The sequence below is a fragment of the Crassostrea angulata genome, chromosome 8 (genome assembly GCF_025612915.1).
Source record: "Crassostrea angulata isolate pt1a10 chromosome 8, ASM2561291v2, whole genome shotgun sequence".
Classification (NCBI taxonomy): domain Eukaryota; kingdom Metazoa; phylum Mollusca; class Bivalvia; order Ostreida; family Ostreidae; genus Magallana; species Magallana angulata.
In genome coordinates this window covers 35,680,158-35,695,202 of record NC_069118.1, presented here as the reverse complement: position 1 = coordinate 35,695,202, position 15,045 = coordinate 35,680,158, and the positions used below count along the sequence as shown (strand labels likewise).

Here is a 15,045-nt window from a genome sequence, read left to right as displayed (position 1 = left end):
CATCTTCATCAAAATCATCTTGACAAGCAATTGAAAAAAGATGAATTCTAAAATTCATGAAAAATAACTATAACTGTAACTTCAATCCAATTAGAATTCCTTATTTGCAGTTTCATTTTTTGCATGCTCCTACAAAAGTGGAGGGGGCAAATCCATGATATTTCCATTCATTCTAAAAAGTTAAGAAAAGAGCCAGCTGCAAAAAAAGTGGGGAGGGGGAAGCAGCCTCCCTCATCACAACCCCTGATGCTACATTCCTGTGATGTAAACACATGGTGTGCTCTGGGGTATTTGCATGATCCCAATGGACTCATCAACTAATCGGCCACAAAAACTATGAATGAGACATTATGGCGCGAAGTCCTGCTATTAGCGTTCACCATCGAATGAACTCATCCATTGGCAGAGATTCATGGGGAGGGGGTCAGATGAATTTAGATACATGTATATTATACTTTGGATCGGATGTTTTGGAAGAAATCTATCGAATTAAGAAACACACTTGATTAGAAATTGTTAAATGTAGTAATGTACATTTAGGAAGACACGCGAGTTATGATCCCTTTTCAAGATTAATGAAATCGCCCAACTGAACAAAAATCTGGTCACATCCCGCTTTGGCGATACATTCCTCCAGTAAAATATATAATTGAAATATATATTTGTTTTAATCCAGACTGAAAACTCTCTTGTAATAATGATAATTCAACACCAATTATTACTTACATTGTACCGTAATAGACAATATGTTCCAACTTGTTGCGATGACCCCCTACCCCCTTTTCACTGTTCAAAGATATGGTACGTGGAATGCTGATCTATTTTTAAATCAGGATTACACACGTGCACTGCATGGTTAACGGCCCTTTTACTTGAAAACTCTTGCTCACTGTTGTTATTACATCCATATAACATTTTCATCAATTGTGAATGTAAATGCTTACATCTTAAACATGCATCGGTTAATCTTTTTTGTGAAATATCATGATATTGCGTGTCCCATTGTCTGCACTGTTTCGGAGATTACAACTTTTAAACCTTAGATATGCCTGACGTCATGACGTCAGGCAATTAAGATTTAAACAAAAACATATTAATTAGCTAATCAAAGATTACAGAACTCAGTGAGATAAGGCAACACCACCATTATCATACTATTAATACAATAACATCTTCCAGTGTCTTCTTCTGTGATAACACTGCAAATCAATTTTGTAACCTATGGTCTTATGGGTAGGGGAAAGAGCAAAAAATACAATTTTACAAAATCAACGATAAACTAAATTCAGCAATCTGAAATAATATTATCAATGACCATAAGTGCAAAACCAACAGTCTTCTGTACATAAAATCAACCAAAGATATCTAAATACAAATCGAACACAAAAAGTAAAACCAACAGACATAAATGTAAAACGAACATACATCAACATGAAACAAGCGGACGCACAAATAAACGCGTGGTGGCATATTTTGGGAAGCAATATGCGTCATCGATTATTGGAATCCGGGATGGTTCGCGCCTATTCTGTTTCGCCCTGAGATGTTGATATATTTATCATGATTTATTGAAAATTATTACCGGTAATAATATTTTAATGACCTGTTTATACTCGTACATTTATTCGAAATATTCATATTCAGTTAAAAACATATGCATAATCAACTATCGTACAGTCTTCTATAAAAAAAACAAGAGGCGCATGTGCCACATCGCTCACCTGAGGAACAATAGGTATAATAAAATCAGCCTAATGGAGTCATAATTAATACAAACTATCTGGACAATGTACAATAATACATGTAGATCCTGTATAAATAAAATCCATTTTTCCCCTGGATATTCTTATGTTTATAATCATTAGTCCCTTTTCTAACAGGATGATTTTATAGTCATATCATATGTTGAGTATTGCAGTTCTCAAAAGATCCTTAACAATAGTTTATATATGGGATATAAACCTACATCAAACTCTGAACCTTCTTGTAAAGCCAAAGAATTGTCCTGGGGCCAAAATCTTATCAATTATAAAGAATCATCTGGCTGATTAGTTTCTGAGAAGAAGATTTTTAAAGATTTACTCTATATATTCCTATGTTAAACTTCAACCCCCATTGTGGCCCCACCCTACCCCCGGGGGTCATGATTTTCACAACTTTGAATCTACACTACCTGAGGATGCTTCCACACAAGTTTCAGCTTTCCTGGCTGATTAGTTTCTGAGAAGAAGATTTTTAAAAATTTACTCTATATACATGTATTCATGTGTTAAACTTCGACCCCCCATTGTGGCCCCACCCTACACCCAGGGGTCATGATTTTCACAACTTTGTATCTACACTACCTTCCACACAAGTTTCAGCTTTCCTGGCTGATTAGTTTCTGAGAAGAAGATTTTTAAAGATTAACTCTATATATTCCTATGTTAAACTTCAACCCCCCCCCCTTGTGGCCCCATCCTATCCCCGGGGGACATACTTTTCACAACTTTGTATCTACACTACCTGAAAATGCTTCCACACAAGTTTCAGCTTTCCTGGCTGATTAGTTTCTGAGAAAAAGATTTTTAAAGATTTACTCTACATATTCCTATGTTAAACTTCGACCCCCCCATTGTGGCCCCACCCTACACCCAGAGGTCATGATTTTCACATCTTTGAATCTACACTACCTGAGAATGCTTCCACACAAGTTTCAGCTTTCCTGGCTGATTAGTTTCTGAGAAGAAGATTTTCAAATATTTACTCTATATATTCCTATGTTAAACTTCAACCCCCCATTGTGGCCCCACCCTACCCCCGGGGGTCATGATTTTCACAACTTTGAATCTACACTACCTGAGGATGCTTCCACACAAGTTTCAGCTTTCCTGGCTGATTAGTTTCTGAGAAGAAGATTTTTAAAAATTTACTCTATATACATGTCTTCATGTGTTAAACTTCGACCCCCCATTGTGGCCCCACCCTACACCCAGGGGTCATGATTTTCACAACTCTGTATCTACACTACCTTCCACACAAGTTTCAGCTTTCCTGGCTGATTAGTGTCTGAGAAGATTTTTAAAGATTAACTCTATATATTCCTATGTTAAACTTCAACCCACCATTGTGGCCCCATCCTATCCCCGGGGGACATAATTTTCACAACTTTGTATCTACACTACCTGAAGATGCTTCCACACAAGTTTCAGCTTTCCTGGCTGATTAATTTCTGAGTAGAAGATTTTTAAAGATTTACTCTACATATTCCTATGTAAAAGTTTGACCCCCCCCATTGTGGCCCCATCCTACACCCGGGGGTCATGAGTTTCACAGCATTGTATCTAACACTACCTGAGGATGCTTCCACACAAGTTTCAGCTTTCCTGACCTTATGGTTCATGAGAAGAAGATTTTTAAAGATTTACTCTGTATATTCCTATGTAAAAGTTCGACCCCCCATTGTGGCCCCACCCTATCCCCGGGGGTCATGATTTTCACAGCATTGTATCTAACACTACCTGAGGATGCTTCCACACAAGTTTCAGCTTTCCTGACCTTATGGTTCATGAGAAGAAGATTTTTAAAGATTTACTCTGTATATTCCTATGTAAAAGTTCGACCCCCCATTGTGGCCCCACCCTATCCCCGGGGGTCATGATTTTCACAACTTTAAATCTAGCTACCAGAGGATGCTTTCACACAAGTGTCAGCTTTCCTGGCTGATTAGTTTCTGAGAAGAAGATTTTTAAAGATTAACTCTATATATTCCTATGTTAAACTTTGACCCCCCATTGTGGCCCCACCCTACCCCCGGGGGTCATGATTTTCACAAATTTGAATCTACATTACCCGAGGATGCTTCCACACAAGTTTCAGTTTTCCTGGGTGATTAGTTTCTGAGAAGAAGATTTTGAAAGATTTACTCTATATATTCCTATGTTAAACTTTGACCCCCTATTGTGGCCCCACCTTACCCCCGGGGTCATGATTTTCACAAATTTGAATCTACATTACCTGAGGATGCTTCCACACAAGTTTCAGTTTTCCTGGGTGATTAGTTTCTGAGAAGAAGATTTTGAAAGATTTACTCTATATATTCCTATGTTAAACTTTGACCCCCTATTGTGGCCCCACCTTACCCCCGGGGTCATGATTTTCACAAATTTGAATCTACATTACCTGAGGATGCTTCCACACAAGTTTCAGTTTTCCTGGGTGATTAGTTTCTGAGAAGAAGATTTTGAAAGATTTACTCTATATATTCCTATGTTAAACTTTGACCCCCCATTGTGGCCCCACCTTACCCCCGGGGGTCATGATTTTCACAAATTTGAATCTACATTACCTGAGGATGCTTCCACACAAGTTTCAGCTTTCCTGGCTGATTAGTTTCTGAGAAGAAGATTTTGAAAGATTTACTCTATATATTCCTATGTTAAACTTTGACCCCCCCCCCCCCATTGTGGCCCCACCCTACCCCCGGGGGTCATGATTTTCACAAATTTTAATCTACACTACCTGTGGATGCTTTCACATCAGTTTCAGCTTTCCTGGTCTTATGGTTCATGAGAAGAAGATTTTTGAAAATTTCTCGAAAATTTTCATAAATTCCTAATTATCTCCCTTTGCAAAAGGGCGTGGTCCTTAATTTTCACAACTTTGAATCCCCTGAGGCTAAGGATGCTATGTGCCAAGTTTGGTTAAAATTGGCCCAGTGATTCTTGAGAAGATGTTGAAAATCCGAAAAGTTTACAGACAGACGGACGGACAGACGGACACACGGGCGACAGACAAAATATGATCAGAATAGCTCACTTGAGCTTTCAGCTCGGTGAGCTAAAAACCTTCCAAAAAATGTCATTTCATTGTTATCCATCAGGCACGTAGCATCGTTTTTGAAAGTGGAGGGGGGGGGGGGCAGGCTCATCCAAAATATCTTGACAAGCAAAAAAAAAGAGGGGGGGGGGGGGGGAGGGCAGCAGTTGACCTCAACTTCAAAACAAACATCAGTTGCAGACAAAGGTCTTCATTAATCTTCATATGGCAGATAGAGATAAGCCTCTAAATTTTCTGCAGCAGGCAAGATAATTCATCCCAGGGGATTAATTGTTCTGCTCTCTCATCCTTTTCTTCTAAATTTACAATAAGATTTTTTGTTTCAGAAATGACAGAATGGGGTTATTATCTGATTACCTGTTAAAATCAACAGCATTAAGGCAGAAAAAAATAAAATAATTAAAAAATAAAACAGTGAAAAAGGATATCTTAATATATATCTTGATTTTAGAATTCAATAAAATTATCATAAATCATTGTGTACAGTATTTTAACCAAAATAAAGTATGAATATTATATTTTAAATCCATATTTCAAAGAATGTACACAATACTACACATCATTCAAAATTGACTTTAACTTCAATGTGACAGATAAAGATAAAGCTTAGGATTTTCTTCCTGTGGAAGGTTAAATAATCCCAAAGGACAAATATTGCACAGCCTTCCAAGTATACAATGGTAACATTCTCAGCAGTTATCTCTCTTTGCCCATTCATTCTTATGCATAGTTAAGGAATCTACCCCACCACCCCAGCTCCAAACCAGAAGACATAGAGAACCAGAACTAAGCATCAAAATATGTATTTCTGCCTAACTACCATACCAAATTTGAACTTGATTGGGCAACCATAAAAAAAGTTATTACCGGGGTAGTCAGAAAAAAAACAGAAAATTATGGACGGAAGAGTGACAGACAGGCAGACAGACAGACAGACGGACAGAGTGATTACTATAGGGCACCCGCAAATCCTTGCGGGGCCCAAACTATACAACTTGACATCTTTGTCAATTTTGTATTTACTGTCATCCGTTAAATTAAAAATTTACAAAAAAAAATAAAAATGGAATAGAAATCAAATTGTTAACGATTATGTTTGATTTAGTTTGACTTTTGCTATAAGAATTTTAATTTTTTGATTAAATTTATATTAATTTTATAAGACTGGTAAAAATCGTAGTTATAAAAAGTGGATGCAGGGGAGGGAGGGGGGGGTGGGGGAGTAATGTAAAGTTCAAGCAGATAGTTTATGTAATTAAATAATGATCCCCAAAATAGAGCTATGCTAACTATATAATATTATACATTTGTAATTACAAGAACATTCCCGAATTTTTCATAATAAAATACAGGTAATTCTCAAGTAAATGACAGGCTATAATTGTTATCACAACACAATTCACACCTCTTGTTCTGAACGATATAAAACGACATGGCTTCATAAAATTAATAAACAAAAATCCTAATCAAGCAAGCACGCTGTCATAAATATAGCATGCATAAAAGCAAGCACCGTTTCAATGGGTTTTTTAAAAACATATTTCAATTCTTGTAGAGGTAATAATTAATTTTAGAGGAATTATAATATGAGAAAAGTATCTTAATACAGTAAGATGTTTCGCTCTGAAGCAGGTGCGAAACATCGAGGTGCGAAACATCTCAGGGCAAATCAGAATAGGTCTGAACCATCCCGGATTCCAATAATCGATGACGCATATTGTTTCCCAAAAAAACGCCACCTGGCGTTTATTTGTGCATCCACTTGTTTCATGTTGATGTATTTTTGTTTTACATCTATGTCTGTTGGTTTTACTTTTTGTGTTTGATTTGTATTTAGATTTCTTTGGTTGATTTTATGTACATTTATTTTGCAAAGAAGACTGTTGGTTTTGCACTTATGGTCATTAATAATATTATTTTGGATTGCTGAATTTAGTTTTTCATTGATTTTGTAAAATTGTAATTTTTGCCCTTTCCGCTGCCCATATGGTCTGATACACTTTCAACAAAATAGCACTTTTGGTGTGCAAGTGGGGTTGGCATATAGATTCTAAATGCAAATAATGTAAAAATGTCAATACTTTAATTTTAATATCTTATCATATGATTGTTGAAAATTATATAATAATTATATAAATAATCAAAGTACTGAAGTACTGACGGGAGTTGATTTTATCGATTATTATTAATTTTAAAATCAACGATATGTTATTTTGCATGGCAAGTATTTTCTAATCTGTATTTGAATTACGCACATTTTTAACATAGGAATTCTCAAACGTTTCAGACAAGAATTTCAAGAAAACCCCATATGAATCATGTATCGAAATATTTCTAAAAATTGTACACATGTCTTGATCCAATCAATATTGAATATTAGACAATATTATGAATATTAGATATTGATAATTATATAATATAGTCTCGTTCAACCAGACGCTCTGCTGTCTCCGTTAATCTCCAACTACCAAGAGAGACCCTCTGTCGGAAATTTACGAATACAGCAGAGCGTCTGGTTGAACGAGACTAAATTGAACTATGGCGTAGGAATACATTCTACTACAAAAATATCTAAATTGTTTCTACTATTTAAAATCTGACTATTTGCAAGGTATTTATAAATACGTTTCCTTGAAAATTAATTGTTCAGCATAAAGTACACCGAATTTATCTGTTATTTTCAAGATCTAAGTCTTGTCAGCGCTGATGATTGGTGCTTAGGTCCAAACACTGTTTCACTTTCGGTTTGTCAGAGTGACTGCATAGGAGAGTTGATTAAAATCAACTCCCAAAAATCACTCTATGAATATTTGGGGCATGATCAAATCTATCATAAAGACCTTTCGGCCTTTATTGGACTTGATCATGCCCTGACCAAATTATCACCTCATTATACTCACAGAATGATTTCTTATTCCTTAAATATAAAAATCAGCATATGATCTATATTACATTGCATTGTATGGTACGATACAAAAATATATATCACATACTTGCCAACCTCCCATGTGTGAAAATCTGGTCATGACCAGATTTCGAAAGTAAAAAATCTGGTCATAGCTCGTAACGACATTCATGACATATTTACCATGCATTTCATAGGTATATACAATAGAAATATGTGTTAAAACTTATGTGTAATACTTTATTGCAAAGAAGCATTTTAACTAACAGTTGCTGACTTTGAATTTTGTAAAGTGATCTGACACAGAAAATGGTAGGTTGTGTTCAGCTAAAAAAAAATGCAAAAAGAGTTTCTGCTACATTAACTTTGCTTTTGAACTCTGTAAATGATGGCATGAAAGTTGTAAGTGACTTGGAAGACTTTTGTGTATTAAAAAACATTTTAATCATGACTTAGCGTTTTTGAATGTTTAGTCAGATCGTTTTGGGCACAAAATCCGATATTCAAATGTGCGTTACATAGATCACAAAAACCATCGTTTTTTACACGATTACTTTGTTTTACCCATGGGAATTCATTTTCCAAGATATGTTGATAGGTACATGTGTACAAAAATATCGTTTTCTTTTTGTTGGTTTTCATTCCGCTGGCCCCGATGAAGACCTTTTCTTATTGGAAGCCATAACACTTAATGATTTAAACCTTCGGTTTGTCAAAACAACTCACAATAATAATTAACACCTAATGTGTCTGCACGTTTGTTATAGCCATCGGCATTGTTTACGTAAATCCAAGCTCAGCTTGGGTTCATAACTGGAAGTCAAACGCGCAACGTAATTTACGAACCAAATCCGGAAATCGGGTGAAAAGCATGACCCGCCGGGTCATAAAAAATAATCGGGTGAAGGGTCGAAAAATCGGGTGTGACCCGACGAAATCGGGTCAGTTGGCAAGTATGATATATCATATCATATCATACAGTTTTATCTTATCATTTGTACAATATATGTGCTATTGTATCATATAATACAATAAATATCAAAATATATCATATGATGCATTACAATATTGTATCAGATGATGCATGTACAATATTGTATCATATGATGCAATATGACATTATATCTAATAATATATCATGATACACTAAATATTGTTTAATATCTTATGGGTGGGTATATCCCTTTAACTATTTTTAGAATCAGTAGGACAACAAAGTAGTGCCTTTAAGCGAAATAGTTCCTATACTTGCAGAGTGTATATACATTTATTGGGACATTTCATAACATATCAGAATGCTTGACATATGTAAGCAAAGAGGGTTTGCAATTTCAAAAGCAAGTGTCAAATTTAAATTATCGTTTAAAGGAAGGAATTGAAATTGTGTGATGTTCACCCTTTCCAAAACTGAAAAATTCCCTTCTTTAAATTTACTTTTATTTTCAGAGTTTTTAAATACAGATGCATTCTGCCAGAAAACAAATCTCACATCACACCACAAAATATTAACATGAGAGACGATTTGATGAGCTTTTATTCAAAGGTTTCCTTCTTGCTGGACTTTACCGACCCCACAAATTTCTGTACACAGTCAGTAACAAACCTAATAAGTAATATTATAGGGTTCATAGCTCCAGCCCAAATTTTTTATGGGCTTACAAACTGTTCATTACTGTATTCAACATTGGGTCAGAAATCTAAGTTCAAAAGGGCCAAAATTCCCAGAAAATAATAGTGTTGGAATTTTCTGGTAATATACAAATCTGTCATCCACACATTGTGTCTTAAATGCCTACAAAGTTTCGTTAAATTCCCTGCAATGGTTTAAGAGGAGTTGCTCTTACGAAAAACCATGACTGACAGATTGACTGACGGATTGGTCAAGAAACACCCCTCGAATCTTGATTGTGCAAGTTTGAGTGAGGTAGAAGCAGTAGTTATTTAACTTAAAAAATAGCATTAGGGAAAATCAGACAAAATTGGGGTTTGAATCCAAAACTAACTCTATGCTCATGTATTCTAGACAACTTGATCTGCATGAGGCTGTTGTCTTACCTTTGTATAGATTTAAGTGGGTCGATTTCTGAAATGGTAGGATCATCTACATATTTGAATGCATTGGGTGGCATCTTTTTTTCTACTGCATTTCCATCAATGTGCACTTGGACATCAGCACTTCCTGTGTTACCAGCCGGCACAGCACAATATAATGATTCGGAATTTTTGCTATAAAGATTAAATATATGCTCATATAAAGTTATCTTAGTTTTAAAAAAGTTAAAAGAGTATCAAAATGTTATCACATAATTTATTTTGATTTAAAGCTCATGTGATCTAGCTATTAGGATTATAATTTAGTTTTCTAACCTCATAATCATGCATGTTCCATTATTAATATAAACTGAAGGTCCATTCCCAATGTCAAGGTTTTCTCCTGTCAAGTTCATGACTCGACCTCCAGACTTAGCTGCATAACTTGGATTAATACTGCTGATTGAAGGAACCTATATGATACAATCATTTATCAAATTTCAACAACAATTGATGTCTGATCATGTAAGACTTGTAACTCCAAGAATAACTTTAAACTTATGATTAAATAATAAAGGTATTATAAAGTTAAAATAAAGTTGAAATCACACAATTACTGTATATCAGGTCATGATTTTCCGCGAATCAGAACCTAAAATGGTATATAAAATTAATGCAAATCAAATTTTCACTATTTCAAAGTCATAGTGAAAATATAATTCAAAACTGTTTAAACCTGTTAAGTAAGAGGAAAAAAAGTATCTAATTTGTCACTCTTAATAATGAAAAATTCGGACAATAAAACCATTTACACAATTTTCTTAATGTGAAATAATAACTGATAATTATTTTCAGAGATGCAGACAGTCATAGATCAATAGATCATGTACCGTTACATATACAATTAGCTCAGGTATAATTAGACTTTGGTTTACACAAGGAAAGTGACCATTTTAATTAGCTTGTCAATGGATTTATAGATAAACGTTTTATTCTGGAGCTTGTCCTCTGATCCTGCAATATATATCTCCAACTAAATTAACTGAACACCATAATGTAACTTACCTGTTTACTTTATAAGGAAAGAGAAAACCCTATTACAAGAACAAAACTTTGCATCAAACTTACGCTGATTTATTTTTTATGCAATTCGGAAATCGTTGCAAAAAAGCGGATAATGGTTATACGCGGAAAAAACCTGATATAAGGTATGACAAAATCTGATATAGACAACAAAACATCTGCACAGTTCACAATCAGTCATCACAGTCTCTAGCGATTTGCCTCAGAACCATCCAAAACAATCACATGACCTTCAGTCACTCTAATTTACCAGAAGACTTAAAATATACAAAGGTTGTTAGAAAAGTTTGCGTACAAAGTAGTTTACAGCAAAATTACTGCATACTTTGTAGGATAATATGTTTTATTAAATGACTACCAATTGAAAATAAGTATGCAAATTATCATATGATTTTGAAATTTTTACTTTGCATGAATAAAATGCATGTTCATATCATTATTTGTTAAGTTTTTGTAAAAATGTCTTTTGTGGCATATCGTAGATCATATTGGTAAGAAAGTCTCCATCCAAGCAAATTTGACTTACGATTAATAAGTGAAATAAATACTATTAGGTGCAAGATCCGGTGGTGGGGTGCTGCAAGAGCTCAAAATATCAGTTCTTCCATCTTTAAACCTCTGTGATTCTAATTGTAATCCTTTGTTCCATAAAAATAGTAGCATATAAAAGCATTTTGGTCTCCATTGGAAATCTTCCTGCCTGTGCATAAATTTTTTATGATGGGCGGTGCTCCAAGATGTCTATTCACGTTAACGTTTTTTTTACTCATTTTCAAAGCGTTGGTCGTCAATATTCGGCGATAAAACAGTCAGAAATTCTTCAATTTATTTGAAACTTTTACAAAATTAACATCATAAGTTATTGTGATGTCCTATGAAATATCGTTTATCTTTTTAAAAATCTGAAAAGTTTCCATGGTATCATGCGAATAGTCCCCTCACAATCAAACTTTTTTAACAACCCTCATACACTTAAAATCAACAAATCTTAAGATGGTACAGGACACCTGTTGATATTTATGTGGATAAAAGTTCATTATAATCAGAATACTTAACAGGGTTAGAATTTTCAAATTTTACAATATCTGACCTAAAAGTAAGTTTTAAAATTTTTACCAAGTTCTAGGAATGGTAAAAAAAAATTAAAAAGCCCCAAGTGGGATTTGAACTGATGACTTACAGATTCATAGTTTGAGTTTTAACCCATTGCCATACACTGCTATGTAACAGTTTTTCCATGCAGTTTTTCCATGCAGCCTTCAGCATATCAGAGTATCATTACCATATTTTTCGACCCACTATGTACTGGCTTCATTTTCAAAGAATTAAAAGCCCATGTGACATTACTAGTACATGTATAAACTAAAAGGTATAGTTATTTTTTAAAAAACAAATGTCTCCCCTTCTCCCCAAGGTTTGGAATATGGGGCAAATTTAATAAGTGAAAAAGAATGATGTTAGCTTTATGTTATATATCATCCTTATATGATAAAAGTCATTAATGTAAGGAATTTTTTCATACGATGACTGACTTTAAGATCCAAATAGGTCAAGGTCAAAAAGTTGGATATGGTTCACTTTTTCGCTAGATCATCAAATTATGTTTCAAGTTTAGAAATCTCTCTGTCAAAGAATTTCAAGGTTATGGTCTGCAAAAAGTTTGAATTTTTTTCTTAATTTGACCTTGAGTTAGGAAAATTGTCAAGGTAAAGGTAAAAATTTAACAACAGTATGTCTGAAGGTATTATTATTGTTCTTTGTTTACAGTTTGAAGTCCTGTCAAATCATATGAATAAAGACCCTCAAAATGTTTTTTTCTAATTTGACCCTGAAAAGAATAATAGACTGAGGTCAAAAATTTTGGTAGGATCCGGCTAGGTTATATACTATCTATCTGTGATAAAAGTAAGTCTGCGTGTTTAAGGAATCTCATGTTATAGTCTGTACAATTCTTTTTATAGAATATGAATGACCTTGAGATGTAAGATTGGTCAAGGTAAAAAATTATGGTAGAGTGCACTCCTTCTCAATACCATCTATATTCCAATTTTGAAGTCTTAATGATAAAGGGTTTTAAGTTAAGGCCAAGACAAAATTTTATTATTAGGTCTTTCCACCTTTCAGGTGAAAGACCTTTTGTATTTCTTATGTTTTTAGGTCTTTCCACCTTTCAGGTGAAAGACCTTTTGTTTTCTTTATGTTTTTTATTCTTATCATTTTTCTTTTCTATTTTCCAAGGGACACCTTTTTTATTATAAGACATATTGAAACAATTTTTTCTTCATGTAATTGACAATTTAAAGTTATAATACCAAATGACCCTGATCCTGATAACCCCCAGAACTTACAAAGTTATAGCTTTTGTTTACGAAATGCTTGTTATCGCTACTCCTCTGAAACCATAAGAGATAGATACTTAAAACTTTTACCAATGTCTTCAGTACACTTAGAGGGTTCTTCAATCTACTAATACCGAATGGATCCAAGACCCCCTTCTATCAGTTATTGCCCCTGAAAGTATTTGAATTTCCATAAAACCACTTCCAACTTTTTTATTACTTATCATAGAGACTTCGGACCACTTGGGATGGAAGCATCTACCTTGGCCGAACAAAATAACATAAAAGTCAAAGGTCAAGGTCATTTAGAAATCTGTTAATTAATGAGTTTTTAGATCTCTTTTGTTAAGGGTGGTAGAGAAAAACTTTTTCATGGATGTATTAGGACATCTTAAGACATTTTAAAATATAGCCCCTCGGCTCATACCTTTGAATAAACACAAAGTTATTGCCCCTATTGTACGAAATGTTTGTTATCACTACTCCTCTGAAACCATAAGAGATAGAGACTTGAAATTTTTACCAATGTCTTCAGAACACATAGACGGTTCTTCAATCTGTTCATACCGAAAGGATCTGAGGTCCACATCTAGAAGTTATTGCCCCTGAAAGTATTTACATTTCCATAAAATCACTTCAAACTTTTTTATTACTTATCATAGAGACTTCAGACCACTTGGGATGGAAGCATCTACCTTGGCCAAACAAAATAACATAAAGGTCAAGGTCATTTGAAAATCTCTTAATTAATGAGTTTTTGTATCTCTTTTGTTTAGGATGGTAGAGAAAAACTTTTTCATGGATGTAGTTGGACATCTTATGACATTTCAAAATATAACCCTTTGACCCTTACCATGTAATAATTATAGAGTTATTGCCCCTATTGTACAAAATGCTTGTTATCGCAACTCCTCATTAACCATTAGAGATAGAGACTTGAAACTTTTACTAATGTATTCAGTATACTTAGACGCTTCTCCAATCTATTCATACCGACAGGGTCCAAAGTCCCTTTCTAGCAGTTATTGCCCCTGAAGGTTTCGAACATTCAATAAAGAAACACAAATAACTTTTGAATCAATAATCATAGATACATCGGACCATTTGGTTTTGAAGCGTCTACCTTGTCAGATGAAAATGACATGAAGGTCAAAGGTCAAGGTCAAGCATTAAAAAATTGCAAACTTAATCGTTTGACACTTTTTTTATGAAGTAACGCAGAAAAAATAATTCATTCTATTGAAGCAGTCTTATTTCAAACATAGAAAACAATGAGGTTGAAAGACCTCTAATTGTTCGAGAACAATTAGTCTACTAGTTTATCATTTTTTTTTCTTCTCTTTTTTCCCAGGGACAGCTTTTTTATTTCTACAGATATTGACACAATTTTTTCTTTATGTTATTGACCATTTAAAGTTATGGTACTAACTGACCCTTTGCTTTATAACTCTCAGAACTTGCAAAGTTATTGCCCTTGTGTACTAAAAGCATGTTATCGCTACTCCTTTGAAACCATAAGAGATAGAGACTTGAAACTTTTTCCAATGTCTTCAGTACACTCAGAGGGTTCTTCAATCTATTCATACCTAAAGAATCTGAGGCCCCCTTTTATTAGTTATTGCCCCTGAAAGTATTTAAATGTTTAAAAAATCACTTCCAACTTTTTAGCTCACCGAGCTGAAAGCTCAAGTGAGCTATTCTGATCACATTTTGTCTGTCGTCCGTCCGTCTGTCTGTCCGTCTGTCTGTCCGTCTGTCCGTCTGTCCGTCTGTCTGTAAACTTTTCACATTTTCAACATCTTCTCAAGAACCACTGGGCCAATTTCAACCAAACTTGGCACAAAGCATCCTTAGCCTAAGGGGATTTAA

The 15,045-nt window shown here is 34.4% G+C and overlaps 1 protein-coding gene across 6 annotated transcripts in view; it reads right to left on the bottom strand.

The window, feature by feature from the left end:
* The window catches only part of LOC128158169 (plexin-B-like), a 342,553-nt gene that overhangs the window by 118,398 nt on the left and 209,110 nt on the right, over nt 1–15,045 (bottom strand). For all 6 annotated transcript variants that reach the window (XM_052820921.1, XM_052820923.1, XM_052820920.1 and 3 more), the window contains 2 exons: nt 10,091–10,227; nt 9,779–9,949 (listed from right to left, as the gene is read on the bottom strand). In XM_052820921.1, the coding sequence (XP_052676881.1) occupies nt 9,779–9,949; nt 10,091–10,227 (308 nt within the window). The remainder of the gene's footprint in view (nt 1–9,778; nt 9,950–10,090; nt 10,228–15,045) is intronic.